General features: G+C 36.9%; 1 protein-coding gene across 1 annotated transcript in view; it reads right to left on the bottom strand.

Moving 5' to 3' along the window:
• ME2 (malic enzyme 2, NAD(+)-dependent, mitochondrial) overlaps positions 1-21,159 on the bottom strand; it is a 54,365-nt gene extending 33,206 nt beyond the window's left edge. The window contains exons 1-9 of the mRNA XM_008588073.1: positions 21,052-21,159; positions 12,560-12,693; positions 8,783-8,932; positions 6,145-6,220; positions 4,494-4,655; positions 4,085-4,188; positions 1,696-1,805; positions 1,493-1,590; positions 1,056-1,169 (exon numbers count right to left, since the gene is read on the bottom strand). Of these exons, the coding sequence (XP_008586295.1) occupies positions 1,056-1,169; positions 1,493-1,590; positions 1,696-1,805; positions 4,085-4,188; positions 4,494-4,655; positions 6,145-6,220; positions 8,783-8,932; positions 12,560-12,693; positions 21,052-21,159 (1,056 nt within the window). The remainder of the gene's footprint in view (positions 1-1,055; positions 1,170-1,492; positions 1,591-1,695; positions 1,806-4,084; positions 4,189-4,493; positions 4,656-6,144; positions 6,221-8,782; positions 8,933-12,559; positions 12,694-21,051) is intronic.
• Between the last annotated feature and the right edge of the window lie 2,251 nt (positions 21,160-23,410).

The raw sequence follows: 23,410 nt of genomic DNA, 5'->3' as shown, positions 1-23,410 counted from the left end.
GGAGACAATGCAGTTTAATGATTCGGAGCACAGGTTCTCATAGTTAGGCTACTTGGTTTGAATCATACCTCCAACACTCCTTTATAAACCTCAGTTTCCTCATCTGTAAAACTTCACAGGAGTTTTGAGAGGATTAAAGGAAATAACACCTATATAGTCTTATCACAATGTCTGGTACATTTTAAATTACTATTATTTTATTTTAAATTACATGTAATTTAAGCACTCAAGTTTTTCGCTCACACACTTCAGTTTTCCTTTTTATTTTCTGCACTACTAGAATACTGGTACTAATTAAGAAGAAAAGATTTCAGAATGGGAGCAAAGTACATTGTGATAGCTTACTCCATAGATGTAAATGGCAAGTAACTGCTATACCATTATACCATAATGTGTATATATGAAAATACAACAGCATTATATACTGATGGGCTCAACTATAAAACAGTTTACCTATATCTCAATGTGTTATACAGTATAAAATATACTCTTAAGCTAATAAAAATGATAGTCAATGCTAAAGAAAGGCAGGAAGGGTGAAAGGGTACTAAGTTAATCTGGGCAAGAAGTTCTTTATTATTCATGAATTAGTTTCAGGAGTACATGCTTTCTTTCTGGGGAAAGACTGCATAGATTTTTATTAGATTGCAATAGGGGATTATGATCTACAAAGGGTTAATGAATTTCTGCTCAAATATCAGATGTACTGTTAATAATGTAATTAGGAATTTGAGTTCTCATTAGAAACCTAGTTTTAGAAGGGTCTAATACAATCATACTTGTACAAAGGCTATTTGATTTCTTAGGAACAAGAGAAAAAGCAAGAAAGAGTAAGTCTGGTGCCAAAATAGAGATTATGATTTAAATAGGAAGCAAGTCTTTATAAAAGACAGTGAGGATCTCTGTTGAGAATATAGTGAAAAGGTCCCCAACTGGTATCATATGGATAGTCCAGTAAAATACAAGATGTCAAGAAATGATAATATTTTTAAAGTCCAACTAAAAATATCATAACAACAATGCTCTTTTGCTTCTCCAAGTTTTAAATATCTTACCTTAACTAATAAACCATACTTGTCAAACATCCAGATTTTCTTTTGCGCCTCTTCTTCTGAAAGGCCATTTTCTACCATAGACATAACTATAAGATTTGCAATTCCAAGAGCAGCCTGTCCAATAAAACATAAATTAAAAAAATAAAGACTAGAGTATGACACAATGCTTGAATTACTTTGTATATGAAGATCATGTGTTATGAGGAATACTTGGTTTATTCTTCCCTTACAAATCAAACAAAAGTTGATTCTTTGAAATATTCTTTCTAAACATATTTTAAATCACCTATTCTCAACATAGGTCTCGAATTCATACCCTCTGTTCTCAAGAAAATTACAAGCTCACTATGTTCTTTTATAAACATCAACATTCTGTCCCACTTTCCAATTCTAAAAGAGTGCTGGTTTTAAATTCTAAAAAGCTTACAAAAACATACCTCTCCTGCTCCAAGAAATAAGATTTTGTGTTCTGAGATGGGTTTACTAATAACTTTTTGTGCTGCAAGAAGACCTGCTAGAGCTACTGCAGCTGTCCCTATAAGGAAAACAAAAATTTTTAAAGATAAAAAATGGGCACATTAAAAATGTTTAAAAAGTAGGAATCAAAAAAAGTTTTTTGTTTTTTTTTTTTTTGCTTTACCTTGAATATCATCATTGAAGGTACAATATTTTTCTCGATATTTTCTCAAGAACCTGAATGCATTATGATTTCCAAAGTCTTCAAACTGAATAAGTGTGTCCCGGCCATATCTAAAAACAGGAAACCCATAATAGTTGTATTGAAAATACCACTATTAAACAGCTTTCCTAATATTCCTGATGACAGCATTTGAAAATAATGTATTGTTAGTTCAATTTAGGCCACCTGAAAATTTTCAGAGCCTGTGAAAGACTACATCCAAAAAGTAGAAATCTACTATTCATTCCAAAAAAATTTATGGGCTGCTTCAAAAGAATGTGGCACCATAATGGGCTTATGGGATATCAATCTGTGTAAACTATTTCCAAGTACCTCGGAGGGTGCAAGGCACATATAAACGCAGTAAACAACTTCCTAAAAAGGGAGAAACTTTGTTTTTGAGTCTCAAAAAGTGTATATTTGATATGAATATTTTCATTACATTAACAGTTATACAGCAATATAGGTAAGTATACATTAAATAAGTTATTAAAAATAATTGCTATAAGAATTCACTGACACTGAGAAAAAGAAGATATCAACCATCTAGGTGAGTTGGGGTAGTACGGGAAGGACTGAAAAGGAGGTGGGATTTTATTTGGACCCTGAAAGAACAAAAAATAAAGAGGTGGAAAGAAAAGCAAGGTGTATTCTGGTGACCCTGAATTTTCACTAGTCTGGCTATATATTTCAGGGTTTATATTAAAGGATAAAGGAGAAGTTGGTTAAAGTAAGTTGGGGCCAAATAAAGGAGAATCTTGAGTGCCAAATTAAAGAATAGAAATTTCTTCTGCATCCCATGTAGAATTATCGAAGGCTGCAGAGAAAAGAATTCATGTTAGACTCCCGTTAGGAAGGATAAACCTGCCAGTGATGTGCAGCACACACTGACATGGGGAGAGATGAGAAAGGCAGGAGAAGCAGCTAGGAGACTAGTATGACATGGGGACAAAAGATCTGAAGCAGAAGGTACAGGAAGGGAAAGGGACAAGTATGAGACATTAGAATAAACAAAGAGAAACACATGATGAGGATCAACTGGAGAAGTCGTTAAAATGCCAAGGCAACCTGGATGGCTAGAAGACACTATTTGGTCGTCCAAGGTAGGGAAGTGAGAGGAAGACGGGGAGACGGCAATTTCTGCAAAGATGAAAAGTTCAGCTTGAGATATGTCGACTTTGACTCTGAAAAGGAATTAATTTTTGAATATCTTCTATGTGCCAGTAATTTAAACGGTAAGCTAGGGTTAGATGATAAAGATAAGGACTTTGGACTTTACCTATGGCAACAGAAAACCCCTGAGAGATTTCAAGTAAAAGAATGCATGAAGAAGTGCACATTAAAATAAATTAATCTGGTGTTAAGGTGGAGATGAACTGGAGAGAGAAACTGGAAGAAGGATTACAAAAATCCAGAAGAGAAATAAAGAGAGAGCAAGACTGTGGCCGTCAAAAGCAGAGATAGGTTTCTGAGGCATTTAAGCAACAGTACCAACTGGATTTGAGAAACACCTGACTATATGGGGGGGCGGGTATCAATGGAGAAGGAGGAAGAGTCAAAGATAACACGAAGATCAAAGGTATGGCGATAGGGTGAATGTTACTGCCAATAATAGAGGCTGGAATACAGGGGACAGTCCATTTGGGAAGAGTCAGTTTGGGACATGAATATGAAGTAGCAAGAAGAATATCCAGCTGGAGAACTCCAGTTATTAGAAATGTAGGCCTCGAAAGAGCAGTGGAACTAAAGAGATGGGTTTTCATGTGTTTAGGAGGCACTTGCATATAGGCCACAGTTTACATGACTCAAAGAGAGAAGGATTACATAGTCATCCACAATAATAAAAGAGAGCAAGAAGAACCACTGAAAATGACAAAAGAAAGAGAAAGGTGGGAGGAAGACCAAGTAACAAAGAAGTCTTGTTGCAGTCAAGAGAAGAGAGTTTCAAGGACAAAAGCGTGGGAAAACCTGGCCAGCTGTTACAAAGAGGTGGGGAGGGAGAAGGACCTAATGGTCCAAGAATTTAAAACACAGAAGCTGCAGGAGAGCTTCAGTGGAATAGTGGGAGTGAGCCTGATGTCACGGGCTAAAAGAAGGACTGAGCTCTGAGTGCAGACTTCCCTCCACATGTCAGGTGACTCAAGCAAAGCGATGCAGCACATCTACTCAGACAGGAAAGAACCAAAGTTCTCAAAAATTTTATCTCACAAGAGATAAAGGAAAACAAAGCAGAACTGTGGTTCTTTTCCTGCTACCCTCCCTAATTAGGGTGCTTTCATAAAAGCACTCAAACTTTTTTTCATACCTGTCAGCTTTTTTTCATAAAAGCTACTCAAACTTTTTTTAATACCTGTCAGTAATAGCTTTCATAAACTCATCAATCAGGTCATCATAACGTTGTGAACGATCTCGTTTCTGATACAAGCCCATGTAAAACGGATCTTTTAAGAGTTCCTATAAAAGAAACCAAATGCAAAAATAAAATCATTTTTATCACATAACCAGATTAAACACATAAAACAGAAATTGCAAAATAAGAAATTACTAACATAATCTTTTAACCATATTGCTCTTCTTCAAGAAACTTAATAGGCTTAATCTACTATTATTTGTATAAATATTAAAAGTGGAACTTAAAAAAAGACTAATATCTAATCACAAAATTTTCCCTTCTTAAATTATCACCTTCAAAAGAGAAATACAACAAAATTTTTAAAAATACAGTTGGAAGATCAAAGGAAGAATAGGTTATTACTCACTGGATTATCAGTTCCCACGTCAATACACACAGGCAGGCATCTATCAGGCCGTATTCCTGCACAAGCTGTATATAAACAAAGTTTTCCTACTGGAATTCCCATTCCGTAGACACCCAGATCTCCAAGACCCAGAATTCTCTCTCCATCAGTCACCACAACAGCCTTCATAACAACAATAACAACAAAATGCAAATTAAGAGTTGCCAAAAATGGGGCACTAAAGAAAGGCATTTTTAAAAAGATTCTCTTCATAGATATTTACTGTCACTTTAAAAAATAAAATTGATTCTTGTCTAACTTTCAAGGTAAACCAACCAAGCTCACTTAAAATTCTAGGATTTCTGCCTATTACAAGATATTAAAAAGAGAAATTAGCTCAGTTGGTTAGAGTGTGGTGTTGATAACACAAAGGTGAAGGATTCAGATCCCCATTCCAGCCAGCTGCCCCTTCCCACCACAAAAAAGAGAAAATTAACTGGATTTGATTTATCTTTTTTTTTTTTTCCTTTTTGTCTTTTTTCGTGGCCGGCAACGGATCGCAACCCTCAGTGTCGCGCCCATACCGGACCGGGACCGGCAACGGGATCGCAACCCTCGGCGCTGCCCCTGCACCTCGCTCAGCCAGTGAGCGGCCGGTCTGTATGTGGGATCCGAACCCTCGGCGGGAGCGCCACCGCGCTTCCCAAGCGGCGCACTATAGCAGTGCGCCACCAGGCCAGCCCGATTTGATTTATCTCTGACTTTTGTTTTAGAAACAGAATGCTTCTGACTGGAGGACCAACTTGACTATCTTCAGAAAGACTACATATGGGACAGGTGAACACATTTCTGATGGAGAGATGACCACAAGAGAAAAATAAGCTTAAAAAACAGCATGGTACTCCAATACAATAATGTAGAACAAACAAACAAACAAAAAAAAAACACCTTAGCAACAGCAAAAGAGAAAAAGATCTAGAACCAAAAAAAATACCCACCTATGAGGTTTTAAGCTGATAATGTGAGTTTAATTATCTGACCAAATTTTTTCGAGATTATTCAAACTAATGATTATTTATCAATATTTATTTTGGTAAGGAAAACATATGTAATAATAAGGCAAATAAAATTACTGGCTGTAATAAACACAAAAGCCTACCAAAAGATCTTGAAATAAGTTATTACATTTTATTTTATGAAAGGTAGTCATATTGACCAAGGTTTATATTTTCTAAATTTAAAACTCTCAAGAGTTTTATATTTGCTAAGGATCTAAATCTATCCCAGATTTAAAAGAAAAGAGGCATAACAAGTCCTCTCCAATACCCTCCAAAATGAAAGTTCTTATGACATTTTAATATATTGCCTCTACTTAGAATAATATTAGTAAACTAGAAAAGGAAAGTGAAGGCAGGGGACACTAGTGGCACTGGCATTGAGAGGGCTGGCCTTGTGTACTAACTCCAATTTCTTTTTCAGAGTCAAACTCTATACCAGTTACCCATTTTATAACTATTACTCTTATCACCACTTCAGACACAAAACACTGTATCTGTATGTGTAAACGTGCAAAATAAATCAGAGGGACAATGAAAAACTGTTGTTGGAAATTTAGAGGTAACTTATAAGGAAAGAGAAAACATTGTGAGAAGGAGGGTCGTGCTAATAGTACCTTAACATGATTTTCTGGCCAGTTATCCACAATTGATTTAACATGACCTCTGTCTGAGATTGAAATAAATAATCCCCTGCAACAGAACAAAAACACCTTTGCATTTCACAAAAGTTTTTCGTTTGTTTCCAAGACTTTGTTCATAATTGGAATATATAGATATTTTAATAAAACATCAAAACAGTATAATTTCCAAGCAGATTTAACTAAGTCACACTGGTTTATTTTCAAACATTTTCAACTACTTCAAACTGTAATTACAGTGTTCACACAGTAGCTGCACCAAATGATGTAATCCTTTCACCCAAGAAAAAGTCTATCCACATCTCATGTTCAAATAAACTCAGTACACCGCCAGTAAAAAAACAATATAAATATACACCACCAATGCAGGACAGCATAATAAGGCCAACTAAACTACTTGTTAAAACTCACTGAAGCTCAAAATTTGAAATTAGAAGGAGCAGGAAGGGAGGGAAGACTAAATCCACGTAAAAGATGACACACTTGAAGCATTAGGAAAGAGTGAAGTTAAAGTTATTTTAAACACAGTATACTGTTATCTAATTGAGATCATTAATCCAGATTTTAAAAAAGAAAGGAAGCAAGGGAAGGAGGGAAGGAAAAAATAGAGAAAAAAGAAACAAAGGTTCTAGAAAACAGGTTAGGCAGAGATGGTCCCCACTGCCTTCAAACTTATTCTTACATTTAACTTTCTCATGGGTATCTTAACTTCAGCATTACTATTGTAGCTCAAATCAGTCTAGTTCAGCAGTTTCTCAACCATGGCTATACAACAGAATCATCTGATGAGCTTTTTAAAATGCCAGGGTCCTACCCCCAGAGATTTAATTGGGTTAGAGTTTAGATCAATCAACCAACCAAGATTCACTGGTCATCTTCTATGCAAAAAACAAAACAAACAAAAACCCACTGCACAGTACACTGCATAAATGATATATAGTATCTGCCCTAACTCAAAAGCCATGCTCTTTATGTCTCATGCCAGTTATCTACTCCAGATGCACATCAGAATGACACTGGGAGCTTTGATGAAACACCCACACCTGTGCCCAAGTCTAGACGAACTGAAAAAGAATCTCTGGGGGTGGGACCCAGGCAAAAGTATTTTTAGTTTTCCTCTATCCTTTAATCTGGTTGAGAACCACTATTCTAATAAGAAACTATAAGAGATCTGAAAAGCTAAGTTATACATAGAAATGTTTTAGATACATTAATTGATGGCAGCAAAGAAGTCGGAACAAAGTGTTTGTTTCTCAATGTCTTCCAGGGAATACCAGCGACACAATCACTGAGGGTGTTCACTAAAACGCAGACCTCCAGAGTTTTCTCTGTTTCATCAGAATCTTGGGAATGGGAAGGAGAGGAAAGTTGGCAAAGATCAACATTTTTAGTAAATCCTACAGGTGTTTCTTATGCACATTAAAGTTTGGGAGCCACTAGACTAGATGCGGGAAGATTGAAGATAAATGCTATCATACTTTGTTTGAATTTATACATTTGTATTAGCTAAGCACGGGAAAAATGTAAGGACTGAGGAAAATTAAAAGGTTAGAGGAGGGCTGTCCTGTTGGCTCAGTTGGTTAGAGGGAGGCCTTGTAACATTAGGGTCAAGGTTTTGGATTCCCATACCAGCCACCAAAAAACAGAACAAGACAAAAACTCAAATTAAGGAAAAACAGCATTTATGTAATGCTTACAAGCTCACAAAGAACCATCACATCGGTCTGTTCTCAATAGCTCTTTGAGTAGGTACTGCCATCCCTATTTTACACTTGAGAAAATACATTCAGAGGGATTATGGGACTCATTCAAGGCCTTGAGACGACTCATTCCAGTACTCTGCACTTAAAATCACATCGGTCTGTTCTCAATAGCTCTTTGAGTAGGTACTGCCATCCCTATTTTACACTTGAGGAAATACATTCAGAGGGATTATGGGACTCATTCAAGGCCTTGAGACGACTCATTCCAGTACTCTGCACTTAAAATGTTTGGAGGTGCCAGAACTGTTTGATATTAAAATTCGTGGATGTTCATAAAAAAGAACAAACAACAGAAATTAAAGCTGACAAAAAATGAGAAAGAACCGATTGCCTTCTTTGGCGGATTGCCAAAAACTTTAAATGATAATTCTGGAGAATCTGTCACCAGAATTGACTTTTTTGTACAAAAAGCATATAATGCCTCTAACAATCACAATAATTACTTAAAGAAGGTTAGAAATTTTGTAGAAATAGGGATGGCCAGGTAGTTCAGTTGGTTAGAGCCTGGTATTGATAATACCAAGGTCAAGGGTTCAGATCCCTGTACTGGCCAGCTGTCAAATAAATAAATAATTTTGTAGAAATAGCATTATCCTAACCTTTAAATTTATTAAACTAAATAGAAATACAAAACAATAATTTTTTTTCTAGATGCTATTTCTATGAAAAAAGATATGGACTTGTTGGGTTTTCATTCTTTCTTTCTAATACAAATCAAACATTTGAGAGGTCGGAAATGTAGTTGGGATAAGACTGCAACACATAAAATATAAATGTAATAGATTTTAGGGAATGATATTTTTCTTACACAATAGTCATTATATATATATATTTTTTAAAATAAGCCCTACTTAGGTCTTCTAAAGATGTGTCCATACTGGGAGCAGGCAAGACCAACTGTTGGTGTATATACAATTGGCATCAGACTTTTGATATCATCTTGCAGTACTCTATAAAACAATTTCTCATTCCTTTCTTGTATTCCCATTGTATAGATGTATCTGAAATTAAGCACAGTAGATAATGTTTAAGTCAGTTTGCATTACATTAGAAGCTTTGGTTCTTGGAAGTTAAACCTAAATGTCTAAAATCGAGCTCCCCCCACCTCCACGCTCCAACAGAAAACAAAACCTTAAATTTTCACTATTTAACACTCAGGACTAAAAATACAAAAATACTCATATAAGTGTACTTAAATGGTAGATGATGATGATGAAGAAAACAACAGAAACAACAGCTAAAGTTTACTGACCCCTTACTGTGAGTTAGGCTCTGCACAAGGCATTGAAATGCAAAGATCACCACGACGCCCTCCATCCTAAGGGACTAATCTTCAAGATGAGTGGCATGTAAACAAGGAAGCAAAATAAAGTGGCATTCACTCAAATGCTTAGTAAACCCTATATGCCGGGCACTATTCTGAACTGCAGGGATGTAGAAGTGACCCCTGCCCTCAAGGAGTTCATAATCCAGTAGGGTTATAAGCGTTATAAGGTCTACATGGAGCACAGAGGAGGCAACAGTCAATTCATGTAAATATATACGTAAATAACTTCTCTTAAAAAATAATGTTTAACAAACAGGGAAATACTGGCTTGAAAACCAGTAATCATCCAAAAAGAAATGCCTAAAACAGACTCAGTATCTTTCCCCCAAACTTGTTTCTTTTCCAGCTATCATCTGACCAAATGAGAAACCCAGAGCCTGTTCTTGATTTCTTCCTCTCCTACTTCCCCCTACCCCAATCTAATAAGTCACCAAGTCCTGTAGAGTCCACCTGCTAAGTATCTTTCAAGTATATCCATTTCCTCCCTCCACCCTCACCCTGTCCAAGCCACTGTCATTTCTCACCTGGATTACCCTCAAGAGCCTTCTTTATACACACAATTTTCCTCCCCTGCTCCAATCCATTCTTCTCTTAAAAAAATAACTGTGATCATTTCTACTCTCCTTAAAAGGCTTCCAAACGCCAGTTAAATAAGACTCAAGATCCTAAAACAGTTAACAAGACCTCTGCCTACTTTCTAGGCTCATCTCCTCCATACTGACTGACTTCAGTGCCTCAAATACACCACGACCCTGACCTTGGAGTTGCTACATATGATACACCCTTTGCCTGTAATACCCTCTCCAGGCACAGTCCTATACTCACGCTATCCAACCAAATGCAGCTCAGGCAGCATGGTCTCTGAGGGTCCTTTTCTGCCCACTCCCCTCTCCCACCACATACCCATGCACATGCTAGACTTTCCTGTTTTCAGGTCCCATGATACCCCCCTGCTCCCTCTTCTGCCACTCTCACTCCACTTTTTGTCTTTACGGCTTCCCTCCAGCCTAGACAATACCACGAGTTAGGGAATATCACCTCATATACTTCTATACTCGTATTTCTAGGAACTAGCTTAGTACGCGGCATACAACTGATATGCAAATATTTGGTGAATAAATGAGTGATCCACTTAGAAGAGGAATTATATTTCTATATAGCTCCTGAGGGGCAGAAATGGTATCAACAGGTAGAAATTAAAGAGAAGCAGATTTCTTCTCAGCATAGGAAAGTAAAGAAACCCTGGGGCTGTTAAGATGGAACAGAAGGACTGTGAAAGACAGCAGGATGTTAAGGAAACCACCGACAATCTATCAGGCATGTGACACGGGGATGTTTTCAATTCCTGGACCTCCTTAAGGCTGTCACTTGCACCTTCATTTCACCTTAGTCACTCTTCTATATGACTCACAGTGATGTTGCTGTCCTCACTTAGAATCGCTGCAGCTCAGAAATGCGGAATGTCCTTATACATACAGTGCTCTCACTCTATCATTTTTCAAGCCTTCTCTAGCTCCTCAATCACTTGTCCTATGCCATTCGGTTAGCTCTTTCTGGCTCCTCTTTGTTCCCTACTCCAGATCCCATGATCAAATCTCTCACTCGGAGCAAATCTCTTGCCATGGTTACCATTTAGGAACCCTGCATATCTTTATCACTACACTACCCTTCCCTAGTGCCTGCATTTTCCACCAGACAGTGAACTCCATTAAAGGAAGGGCTGAGTTTTTTTCATTTTTGTAGCTCCAGAGCATAAAACAATGCCTGGCACATAGCAGCCATGAATGAGTACTAGCTAAATGAATTAATGTCATGTAGCACCTTTGCCAGCCCAGCAAACTCCAAACCTGAATCAATGTTACATTTCACTCTTTCTGCGGAAAAATAACATTTTATTGTGCAAAATGGCGCCAGTACACACAAGATCATGCCACTAGGTCTTCAGGGCCTGCTCTCATCCCTTTAACTTGTCCTTGTTCAGCTTTACCTCATAGCTAAATGGCTCTTCCAAACATTGCTCTCCTCACCAGCTCTATTCAGCTTTGGCCCTTCTAAATCTTACCACAAACTTCATATTCTAAGTCATAAAGAAAAATCAAGAGCATCAGGTGTAAGAAGCTCTCACAGCCCCAGCTCTATCACCTACATACTAATCCTTACTGATCCCTGCATTTACCTTCTTTGCTCCTGCCTCAGAGAGTGAGCTATTCTTCGCTCTTGTTCAACGCCGGCCTCTCTACCTCTGCACTTGACCCTATGCCTTTTTCCTTTCTCTGAAACCTTGCTCTACCAATCTTTTTCCTGGGCTCATTCCTCACCACTGTGAACATATTCAACTTTCTCCCAGCCTGAAACATACTTAAACCAAGTCCTGCTTTACCTACTGTTCAATGTCTTTCTTCGCCCTCTTACCTGACTTCTTGAGAGAGTAGTTTACATTTCCTCCCTTCCCATTCATTTTCAATCTATTGCAGTCTCCCTTTTGCCCCATCACATCAAAAAACCACCCTCACCAGTGACCAATAAACTCCTATACTTAACAAACCCAACAGATATAATTAGTCCTGTATTTGGACTGATCCCTCTACCCAGAATACCTTGTCCTTTTTCACCTTGCCAGCTACCTACAATATACTATTTAAAATTCAGCTAAGGCATCACTTCCTCCAGGAAGCTATATCTGATTCTCCAAGCTGGGCTAGGTGCCTTTTTCATGCTTTCAGAACATACACTGCATGTACCTTTTACTCACTGAATTTCACACTGTAGTATAGAGCACAGTGACAGTCACAGTGTAACTACCTGTTGATGAGCTCCTAGAAGGAAGGGCTATGCATTACTCAGTTGACCATACATCCTAGTTTGCCACGGACAGTTATACCTCTTTTTCACTCCCCAAAGTGTTGTGGATTAGATGATATAGTATATGGTCACCCTATCTATTACCCACTTTATATCCTCAGTGCCTAGTATAGTTTCACACACAAAGTAGGTGATCAAAAAAAATTGCTGAATTAGATGGGTGCGAATTAGATGGTATCCTTTGCTTCTAATGTTTCATTCAAACCTGAAATGCTCTGATTTTAAGCATAAATTCTGATTTCTCCTAAATTTTACAATAGTGAATACAAGTGAAGTGTTCACTGAAGTGAAGGAAACACATCATTATTAAAAAAAGGTAACTGACAAAAACACAATCTTCATTTATGAAACTGTATATTTCTCATGCCTCAATAACAATAATATTCCCAATTTTTCTAATCAGATAATCAATAAAAAGCTAAACATCGAGTCAACTTACTTTTCCAAAGGGCTATTCAGTTTTTTCAAGTTTCTATGGAATCGTAAGGCTTGAATATCTTGTGTCTCTATTTTGGGAGGTAGAAGTCCTTGAAGCCCAAGCATTTGTCGTTCTTGTAATGTAAATGCCATTCCCTAAAGAGGAGAAATAAAATAATTAAAAATTATTACTTACTGAGGTAGTAATTGCACTGTCTTCCAAAACATAATTTAAATGCAAATTTTAAAAATCAATGAGATACCATGTTTGCCCAGACTTTCAAAATTTTATAAGATTGATAACGTCCAATATTAGTGAGGGTGTGGGAAGAGAGTCCCATACCATTGCTGGGAATGTAAACTAGTTTAGGATTTGGGGAGACAATTTTAAAATATTCTTAAATATTTTTTAATGCATACATTTTTCAATCAAGCAATTTGGTTTTTAGATAGCTATCTTAGAGAATTATTCGTATATGGAATAAAGAGGCATATACAAAGAGATTATTTACAGCATTATTTCTGGTTCTCTTGGTTGTTACCTGTAGAGGGTTAAAAATCTTGATTCTTGTTTGATTTTTAGACAGGGCTCTTTAGCTAAAAAATTACTGAAACAAAAGTCCTTAGCTAGGGGGCAAGAGCCCACAGCTAGTGGGGCAAAAGCCCATCTAATCAATCCTAATCAAGTATATGTTGATTCTTAGTTGATTTTTAGATTGGGTTTTTAGGTAATGCATGTATGGGACAAAAGTCCTTGGCTAGGAAGCAAAAGCTTACAGCTAGCAGGCAATGGCCCATCTAATCAACCCTAACCACCCACTGTTTAGGGATGGGATTATGTACTCTGATTATTTATCACACTGATTGTCATTAAAAGATGTTGAAAAAATTGCTGTAGGGAAAAATGTGAAAAAATGTTTGCTAAGGTTGAGCTGCTTGTTGGTGGAAACTGTAGAGACAATTATACTTAGATTTTATCTAAGAATGTAACTCTTGCTTAAGTCATTTAAAGAGAGGTTATATTTTAGATTAGATAATGATCACAGTTTGATCGATTTAGCTTTTCACAAACTGTACTTTGGAATGTTGCATTGTTAATTTAAATGATGTTACTAGTTTCTATTGTTTAAGCTATACTTAGCCATAGAAAACTTGTCATGTTGCCCATGTCTTTGTGTTCTTTTGAAATGATTGAATCAACTGATTTTTCTTGTGAAACTTCCTTGTCTTTACTATAAAAACAAAAGCTAACTTTGAATTGGGGCTGTACCCAGTTTCTCCTTCTAACAGAGGAGCTACTGAGGTGCAGTCCCTTCAGGCTTCTCATTGCATTCATGTTGCTTTGAGTAATCTTTTTTTCATCTCTGTTACACAGCAAGAAGTGTAACAGTTACCAACTAACTACAAGTCCACCAATTATGAAACAGTTAAGGATCCTACGGTTATCCATACTATTAAATACCAAAGAAATAGTTAAACATATATCTCTAAGTATGTTTTAGAAAGATCTCCAAGACACACAGTAAAGGCGGGGGGGTGGGAAGCAAGCTGCAAATCAAAGCAGATTCACTGCTAACCCATTTGTTTAGGAAACCTACATAAAACAAACATGTTATACACAGATTCATATATACATTAATGAAATCAACAGAATACAGTCTGAAAGAACATAAACTAACTCATAACAGAGGCTACCCCACTCTGAAAGGAGTGAGGCTGGGTGAAGAAATGGGGAAAGAAAAAATAATACTTAAAATTAATTTATGTCACAAGGAAATCTTCAATTTCTGGTATTCAGTTGTGGGTTAAATTTTTTGCACCAAAGCGATGTCAGTGAAAATGCTGGAGTAAGGACTTCTGAAAATTTTTTCTCCCATAAAAGCAAGAACACTGGCCAAATCATCAGAATTAACCTATTTGGAATTCTGGAAATTAACCAAAGGCTTGCAGCAATCAGGGAGCACTTATTCTAGAAAAACAGCTGCATTTCAGTAAGCAGCAAGCTCCATGGCATTTTAACTTGCCCTAATCCTATTCTCCCCTTTCCAGCTCCATGGTAGCCTTGGAAACCAACCACTCTGAATCACTAGAAATCACCAGCCTGGAAGCCACTGGAGCAGGCAGAAGAGGTTGGAGATTTTTCTAAAACTCCATTCCCAGGGAAATATCATCATTTGACCTGTCTGTGGTTCCCTGGAAGACCCCACTTGCAAGGCTGTCTTTATTTGACCTTACTTCGGGTGCACTCAATCCTTTCCCCCAGAGGAGCTTGTTGAAAACAATCAGAGGCAATTATTTAGCATGGCAGCAGCCTGAGGCAGTGGTTATCAGAGCTCTCATCAGTCTTTGTGATTCCATATCTACCTGCTAAACTATTATGCAGCCACATATCATTAAAGTTATGAGCACTATAGAGATATACAAGAGTACTTTAAAAAGTTCCTGGAAAAACAGAATTAAAAGATAATACAAATCTTTCCATGAACTTTTTGAAAACCCCTCATATTTATAATATATTTTTCCCAGTGGTAAAATGGCCTATAAAATTATATACTACAATCTTAAAAGTATACTTTTAAGAGGATAATGGCAAAATAAAAATAGATAATATATGGGGGTATTCATACAGGAATGTAACTTTTTTTCTTTTATTAGTCATAATATTATTTGTGTAAATAATAAGAATCAGATAAAATTTTGAATTAATTTACCTATTAGAGAACTAGCCTGGGGAAATTAAAACAAAAACAATAAATAAAAATCCTCAAAGAACTATGAACCAAAAAACCAGAGTTCCAGACACAAAGCTTGAGCAAGTCCTTAAATATTAGGGTTGAAATTTCCTAATCCACAAAGTAAAGGGACTGTTAATTCTCTTCTTCAACACTCCTTCTCCAATTAAGTTAATGATTTACACAGCTACTTACTATTTATTCAGCCCTTTTAGTTCTAGCAATCCATGGTTCATTATTTTAAATGGAGTCCCTTAGGATATTCAAATTTGACTGAAATAAATCAGAATCTATAGTAGAATCTCTTCACAATCTTACGTCTTGAACAAAATATTTGGTTTAAGAGAGATGTTCACTAATATTATGGGAGGAACTGGGAAAATAAAAATTTAGATGGCAGGAGGGATTTGAGAATTACTGGCTGATATCAATAGGGTACATTTTTAATTTTAAGTTTAGTTTTTTTTATTTTAGAAGGGCTCCTATACCTCTGACACTCAAATCACTTAATCAATAAAAATGTTGGCTTCTCTCTTGCTATGGCAGCCAAGACAGAGTAGGAAGAATGGAATGAAAGTGAAAAAAGTTGGGGGTGGGAGGCTATGCACATAGTTCAGAGTTGGCTCATGTTGTAATCAAACAACTGCTTAACAGTTTTATACCTGCAATCATAATAAACATCAGCCTGAATACTCCCAAGGTTTCCTGTTTGAGAACTCATTCCTATGGAAGCATTATTAAGGTGCAAAATATAACTAACTCTAAAAGCCTTAAATCTGCAACTAAAAGTGAATATCTAATTCATTTATTATAAACTTTCTCATCTCTCTATGATTCAGCAAAGTATTTACTTATTGATACTCATTATATATGTATATACATATACACATATATATGTATATGTACATGTGTGTGTGTGTGTGTGTGTATATTTTTTCTTTTCCTTCCTTTTTGGTGGCTGGCAGGAGTAAGGACAGGGCTGACAGGAGAGACTCCATTTTGTTGACCACACCAAGAACCCAGCAGTAGTCTATGTGTTGGAAACGCATCAGAGACCCCAGGGGCAACAGACCAAGTCCTGTTCCAGGAAACTCCAGGGAGGCCAGCAGTTAAACATAAGCCCTAAAGACACCGGTATATCCCTTCCTGTAAAAATATCTGTACCCAAGGTTTCTTAACACCCTTCTATGAGGATTCTTGTACAGGCCTCAAGGGAACAACGAGGACTCGGCAGAAGAGGATAACCATCAGCCCCCACCTGCTGAGACTGATGATAGAACACCTTGTGCCCAACTGATGAAGACCTCAATCTTGAGACTGGAGACCTCACCCTCTTTCCCAAACCCCTTACCCCGCTCCTTTGCCTTCCTCTCCCGCTGAACACATGGAAGCAACAGTTCCTTTTTGTGTTGGCACCCTCGCACATGAGCTTTCTCTCAATAAATGTTGCTTGTTCCACTGTATGTTGGGTTCAGTGTTTATTTCTATGACTCTGAGTCCCAAGGACCTGGCTTAACTAGTCCAGTAACAGCCAGTACAGGGATTGAACCCTTGGTGTTATCAACACCGTGCTTTAAACAACTGAGCTAACTGGACAGCTCATTTTATACTTTAAAGCACATTTTATCTAAATCTTTAAGCCTTGTACAAGCTAATACCAGACTTATCCTGATAGCAATAGAAATAATCTGAGACTATAACAACATTTCAGACATTTTAATACTGATTTGGGTTTGTGATAAGAAATGGGAGATAGAAGGCAAGCATTTCATAAGATAGAATCCGTTTATAAAATATGCATTCCCGGGCCGGCCCGGTGGCGCACTGCTATAGTGCGCCGCTTGGGAAGCGTGGCGGCGCTCCCGCCGAGGGTTCGGATCCCACATACAGACCGGTTCCCGCTCACTGGCTGAGCGAGGCGCGGGAGCAACACCGAGGGTTGCGATCCCGTTGCCGGTCCCGGTCCGGTACGGGGGCGACACTGAGGGTTGCAATCCGTTGCCGGACACGGAAAAAGACAAAAAAGAAAAAATAAATAAATAAAATAAAATATGCATTCCCTTAACCTCAATATGGATAGGCACTATGTAGCCAATGACTCACTAGTATAAGGTAATCCAGAAAATTCAAATGCTTGTTTGGATTTCTGAAAGTGTATTATGAGAGATGAAATAGCACTAAAAAGGTCAGATTGTAATTAAGTGGTAAGATGTGTTCATCAGAAATCCACAATTATTCCAATCAGATGTTCTAATTGGCTTATATTGCTTTGGTAAAGGAGTTAGATCCTATAACACAATACATAAATCTGAAATAAAATATGCTCATCAACTGAAAAAATGTTAATAAAATTTAAATATTCTTACTTTTTAAAAAAGTGTATAACTTAATTTTCTAAGACTTTGTAAGATGAAATGGGCTCAAGGAAAACACACAAAACTCATAAGGAAACACAACATGTAGCTGACTCAGCTACACAAGCAGTTATCAAAAAATATCTATTGCCTTGAAGGTCAACTTCATGATATGGGTGAGATATCCTGTTCTTCAAGAATTCGTGTAAGTTCTTTAAATTGTTGATGTAATAATTAAGGTATAGCTTGCTAACTACGAGTAAACTACCAGTTATCTTTAAGATTAGCCAAAGCATTATCCTGCACGTAGACATTTTTTGCTTATGTGCTGTAATCTGTAACCAATGGTTGTTAACTTTTGCATTTCACCCACCAGTGAAAACAGGACAACTCCAGTATGGGGAGTCCCCCTCCCTTTTCCAAACTTTCCCATGAAATCTTTCAGCATATAAATAGACTTTGAAGCACTTCCCAACTTTGCAGGTTTGAGTTTCCTGGGCTGACGCTCACATTTAGTTCTCAATAAACCTTTATAAAATTATTTCTGCCTCCACAGCCTTAATTTTGGGATATACATGTAAGTCAGCACACTGAGAGAAGAGAGGTTAATAGGGTTATTTCCTATCTTCTTACTTTGCAAGAGTAGATGATAAAACTCCTACTGCATCCTAACTTCTCTGGAAACAAAATTCGTGTTTAATTATCTGCCCAAACCTGCAGCACCAATCACTTCAAACTTTGTCTATCTGTTCATCCATCCATCCATGTACTCTGTTAAGATGTTGAAGATATAGAATAAGACAGGGTCCTTGTCCTCAACAGAGAAGTTAGATAATTCCAGTACAGAATGAAAAGTAGTAACAACAGAGGTCAGCACAAGAATGCTGAAAGAACAAACAGGGGAGTAACTCACCCAGGGTGGGAAGTGGGAAGAAGGGTCGGTAAAAACTTCCTATAGGAAAGAATGCAGAGCTGAATTTCAGAAAATGATTAGAAAAGTTAGCCAAATGAGCATGGAGAGAAAACAAGAGATCCAATCTTATACTTGCACAGCCCTTTTAATGTTTCAAAATGCTATTATCTATGTTATTTACATAAGAAAACTGAGGCCTAGAGACGTTAAATGGTTTGCTAAAGTTTCATGGCTAGTAAATGGCAGAGCTAAAATTAGCACCTAAACTCCTGCTTATACCTTGCATGATGTCCAACTCTTTAAAGCATAAAAAACATTTAAAATTTTCGTAATTTCATATCCACACCAGAACAGGCAAATCCACGGAGACAGAAAGCATATTAGTGGTTGAGGTGGGTGGGGGTGGAGGGGAAATGAGGAACGACTGCTTAATGGGTACTAGGTTTCCATTTGAGATAATGAAACATTCTGGAACTTGAAAGTGGCCATGGTTGCACAACAATGAATGTAATTGTCACTGAACTGTACACTTTAAAAACGGTTAAGATTATAAAATTTACATTGTTTATTTTACCATATTAAAAAGTTTTATAACCCTAACAGGTATACCTTTAGCAGACAGTAGTTAGAGACATATATTTTAAAAGATTCAGAATTTAGTACTGCCTTTAATTACTATTTTATTAACCACAGCAGCAACATAGTCTTAAAAACAATATTAATAAATACGTGAAAAATTAATAATTCAGTTTACAATGTTTGAAGCACAAACTTGATTTCTTAACATGCTAAGTCCCAAAGGTGTCCATAACCTGTGAATTGGAAAACATTGGTCTACGTTTGTTCTTTTTTTTTTCTTCCTTTCTTTCTACAAGAAACCCACTTTACCGTCTATGTTCTTTCTTAAACAATACCAACCAACTCTTCCTGATGCTTAAGGGATTTCCACAAGTGGTCCTTTAATGACATAGTCCAGTTGGATAGTTTAATGCTATCCAACCTGAGAGATTTCATAAGGACAAAAGATTAGATTTTATTTTCTCTACAGAAGTACTGTAATGCCTTTAGACTATCCTTTTTGAAATTGGTTGCCAATTAAAATGCTTTATAAATTTCTTATAACCCCTAAGTCCCTAGATTATATTTTAAATAAATTATTTCCATAAGGATAAAAAGTAAAACCAATGTATTTATCAAATGTTTACTATACCCATGGCACTGTAAAAGATACAAAGAAATATGTGAATGGTCCCTGCCCAAAAGGAACCTGAAATATAGTCAAGAACATATAAACTCATGAAAACGTGAATATTATCAATGATTTCAACAGCAGCTTAAAACATGAAAAGAAGCACAGAGCAACAGATATTGATTACTAGCCACAGGACTAAGAAGATAAAAAATGCTGTGGGGTTTCAGAGCAGGGAGCAATTACTCCAGTCTATGGTGGTATGAAGTCTCTATGGGAGAACTCCATTTCAAATAAGTTGCATCTTGAAGAGCAAGCAGGATTTCGGGAGGTGAGGCAAAAACAAGAGATTAGAATATCCTTCATTAAGCTTCATTTATTGCATGCAGAATTCTCATTCTGTGCCAGGTAGCAATAATGCAAGATGAGGTGTTCTGTGTGACCCTTGTCAAATTTCTCTTTGCAGGTCTGAAACCCCTCAAAATGTATCATATTATACACTTAATTATTTCCCCTGATAACAAGAAACAAATGGGGTTGGCCAAATTTTGATGGCTGTTCTTTTTAAAGTAAGTCATACCTTTAATCTGAATGTACCTTTCTCAAAAATGTAAATTTCATAGATTGCAATAAACTCAATGTATCCTCTCTTGCAAGTTTCCTGAAAAAAAAATCTCGTTCCAGAATTGTGTTTACTTAATATTTAATATTGCCATTAAAAAATAGAGAGGGACTTGACCACTGAACCCAGCTAAGATAAAGGATGAAGTCATGACTGGTTCTCAATACTGCCCATCACTCCTGTCCCAAGAGTGATAATAAAAAGAGTATCTCTCCTTTGAAGCAGTAGTCTAATCATGGGAAAAATTACGTGTGTTCAAAAAGCTGGGTGGAGGTGGAGTGAGGTAGACTTTAAGATAAAGGTTCATTTTACAATTCTGACTCCACCCTCCAAGGGCCTAAATGATTGGTCCAGGGTAAGTACCTGATTCGAGCTGGGTAAACCTAAATATTCCACATCTGGCCCAAAGTGCTAGTCAGAGCCATTTTGGGAAAAAAAAATTTTTGAGCTAGAACTAGGATGCAAAGTCAATCCTTTCCTGGCAGTAGAAGTTGTGAAGGGTGAAATTTAGGAGGTATAAAGCAGCCACGATTCTTGCCAAGTGAAGAAGAGAGACATGTTCACACAGAGAAAGCAAATACCTCTGAACAGCCAGTATAAAGCTACAAAATACAAAAATATCATACCTTATCGGTCTAAAAGACACCAAATCATTACCAGGAAGAGAGGAAACATGCGTTGCATGCGTTGGTATTGTTACTAACCTTGTTTGTTCTTGGATTCAACATAAGTGGCTTGCCTTTTTCTTTTATGTGCAAATGACGACATGCCGAAGTGCCAGGCCTGGCAACTGCTCTTAACCTGGATAACATCTTTCCTTTCACCTGGGAAAAATGAAGCAAATAAACTGCTGATGAGAAACATATCATAGAACTGCATGTATATCAGGTATCAGTTTTCAAAAGCAGTTTTAGAAAGCTTATCTTTCCACATGTGAAAATTCTTTTTCAAAACACATTTCTGTTTCCACAGGCTGCAACCGTTGTAAAGGAGGCAATTAAGTGAAGGTGAAGACTTACTTTTCCTGATAACATTCTTCACTTCTTGGATAATAATCACTGCTACACCCACTACATGCCAGATTGTGCTAATCTTTTAACCTCTTTCTAATCCACACAAGTGTGGCTAGGCATGAATCTCCCACTTGTGAGAGAAACAAATTGAGAGGTTAAGAACGAAGGTCACATCTAGTAAAAAGCCAAGTGAATTCCATTTAATAAATATGGGAGTTTAGCTTTAAGGTGGAAAAGTAAATACATTTGACCCTTGAAGAACATGTGTTTGAACTGCATGGGTCCATTTACACGCAGATTTTTTTCAATAAACATATTGGAAAATGTTTTGAAGATATGCAACAATTTGAAAACACAGATGAACTGCGTAGCCTAGAAATATGGAAAAAATTAAGAAAAAGGTATGTCATGAATGTATAAAATACAGGTCACTACTAGTCTATTTTATCATTAACTAACATAAAATGTACACAAATTATAAAAAATTAAAATTTATCAAAACTTACACACACAGACCATACAGTATATGGCATCATTCGCAGTAGAGAAAAAGATAAATATGCACATTAAATAATAACTGTACAAAATTAACTGTAATACAAACCGTACTACTGTAGTAATTTCATAGCCACTTCCTGTTGCTGTTGCAGTGAGTTCAAGTACTGCAAGCATCCAGTGTGACACCAATCATTTGTGTGAGTGTTCTTCTCTCCAGTAGATTGGGTATTGCAGTGAAAAGTGTCCTCTAGCAATTCTCATGTACTTCTCATCGTGTTTAGTGCAATACTGTAAACCTTGAACAACACCATGGGACCCATACGAAGTGCCACTAGTGAGGCTAAAAGTGCTCCCAAGAAGCTGAGAAATGATAAGAGAGCTTAACTGCTTTGTATGTACTGTAGATTGAGGTCTGCAGCTGGACTGTTTATGTTATCGGTAAGGCTTCCAGTCATCAGTAGTTTTTGGGAAGTCAAAAGTTATACGCAGTCAACTTCTAGAAGATCAGTGTCCCTAACTTGATTGTTCAAGGGTCATCTTAATAGGAAAGACTGTAACATACACATTCAGAGGAAGAGAACCTATCCAAATTCTCAAGCTAGACCTAGAATTTTAATGTACTATATTCAATGTTTAAATTTAATGTCCTAGAATTTTGTCTTAGAAAACCTGCTATTTAATGTTTAGAAAATCATGTAAATTGGCTAGAACACATATGAAGTAACCGCTGTCCTTTTGCATCCATCACAAACATATGAAAATTTTCACAATGGAAAACTATATACATTAAGCCTTAAATATTTAGTGATAATAGATTCTTCTGCTTATCAATTCTCCCAACAAAAATCAGAACTTGCAATGCCCACTTATTTCTTTAACTTTTACATATCATTGCTATTATCATGCAGTAAGTTTTTTTTAGTGGAATTTCTACTTCCTGAGAAATCTATAGTCTGTATATGGGGGGCGGGAGGGGGTGGAGATAGCAAAACCATTTACATAAGAAATTTTTTAAAAATAATTTTTATTGAGTGAAATTCACATAAAATTAACCATCTTATGAAAATAAATATAAGTAAAAGTGAGACCGGCCTGTGGCTCACTCGGTAGAGTGTGGTGCTGATAACACCAAGGCCACGGGTTCGGATCCTATATAGGGATGGCTGGTTTGCTCACTGGCTGAGCTTGGTGCTGACAACACCAAGCCAAGGGTTGAGATCCCCTTACCGGTCATCTTTAAAAAAAAAATAAATAAAATAAATAAATAAATAAATAAAAGTGAACAATTCAGAAGTATTTAAAAAATTCTTAATGTATAGCCTCCACCTCCATCTAGTTCCAAAATATTTTCATCACCCCAGAAGGAAACACCATACCCATTAGGTAGTTACTCCCTACTCCCCCTTCCCCCAGCACCTGGCAACCACCAATCTGCTTTCTGTCTTTATGGATTTACCTATTCTGGATACTTCATATAAATGTGGTGCCAAAATATGATCACAAAAACACGAAATCTATATAGTCATTGGCTCCATCAAGAATCAAAAGTCAC

The sequence above is a fragment of the Galeopterus variegatus genome, unplaced genomic scaffold (assembly GCF_000696425.1).
Source record: "Galeopterus variegatus unplaced genomic scaffold, G_variegatus-3.0.2 Scaffold4665, whole genome shotgun sequence".
NCBI lineage: Eukaryota > Metazoa > Chordata > Mammalia > Dermoptera > Cynocephalidae > Galeopterus > Galeopterus variegatus.
The sequence above is the reverse complement of the archived record's forward strand: the minus strand, read 5'-3'. Positions and strand labels throughout refer to the sequence as shown.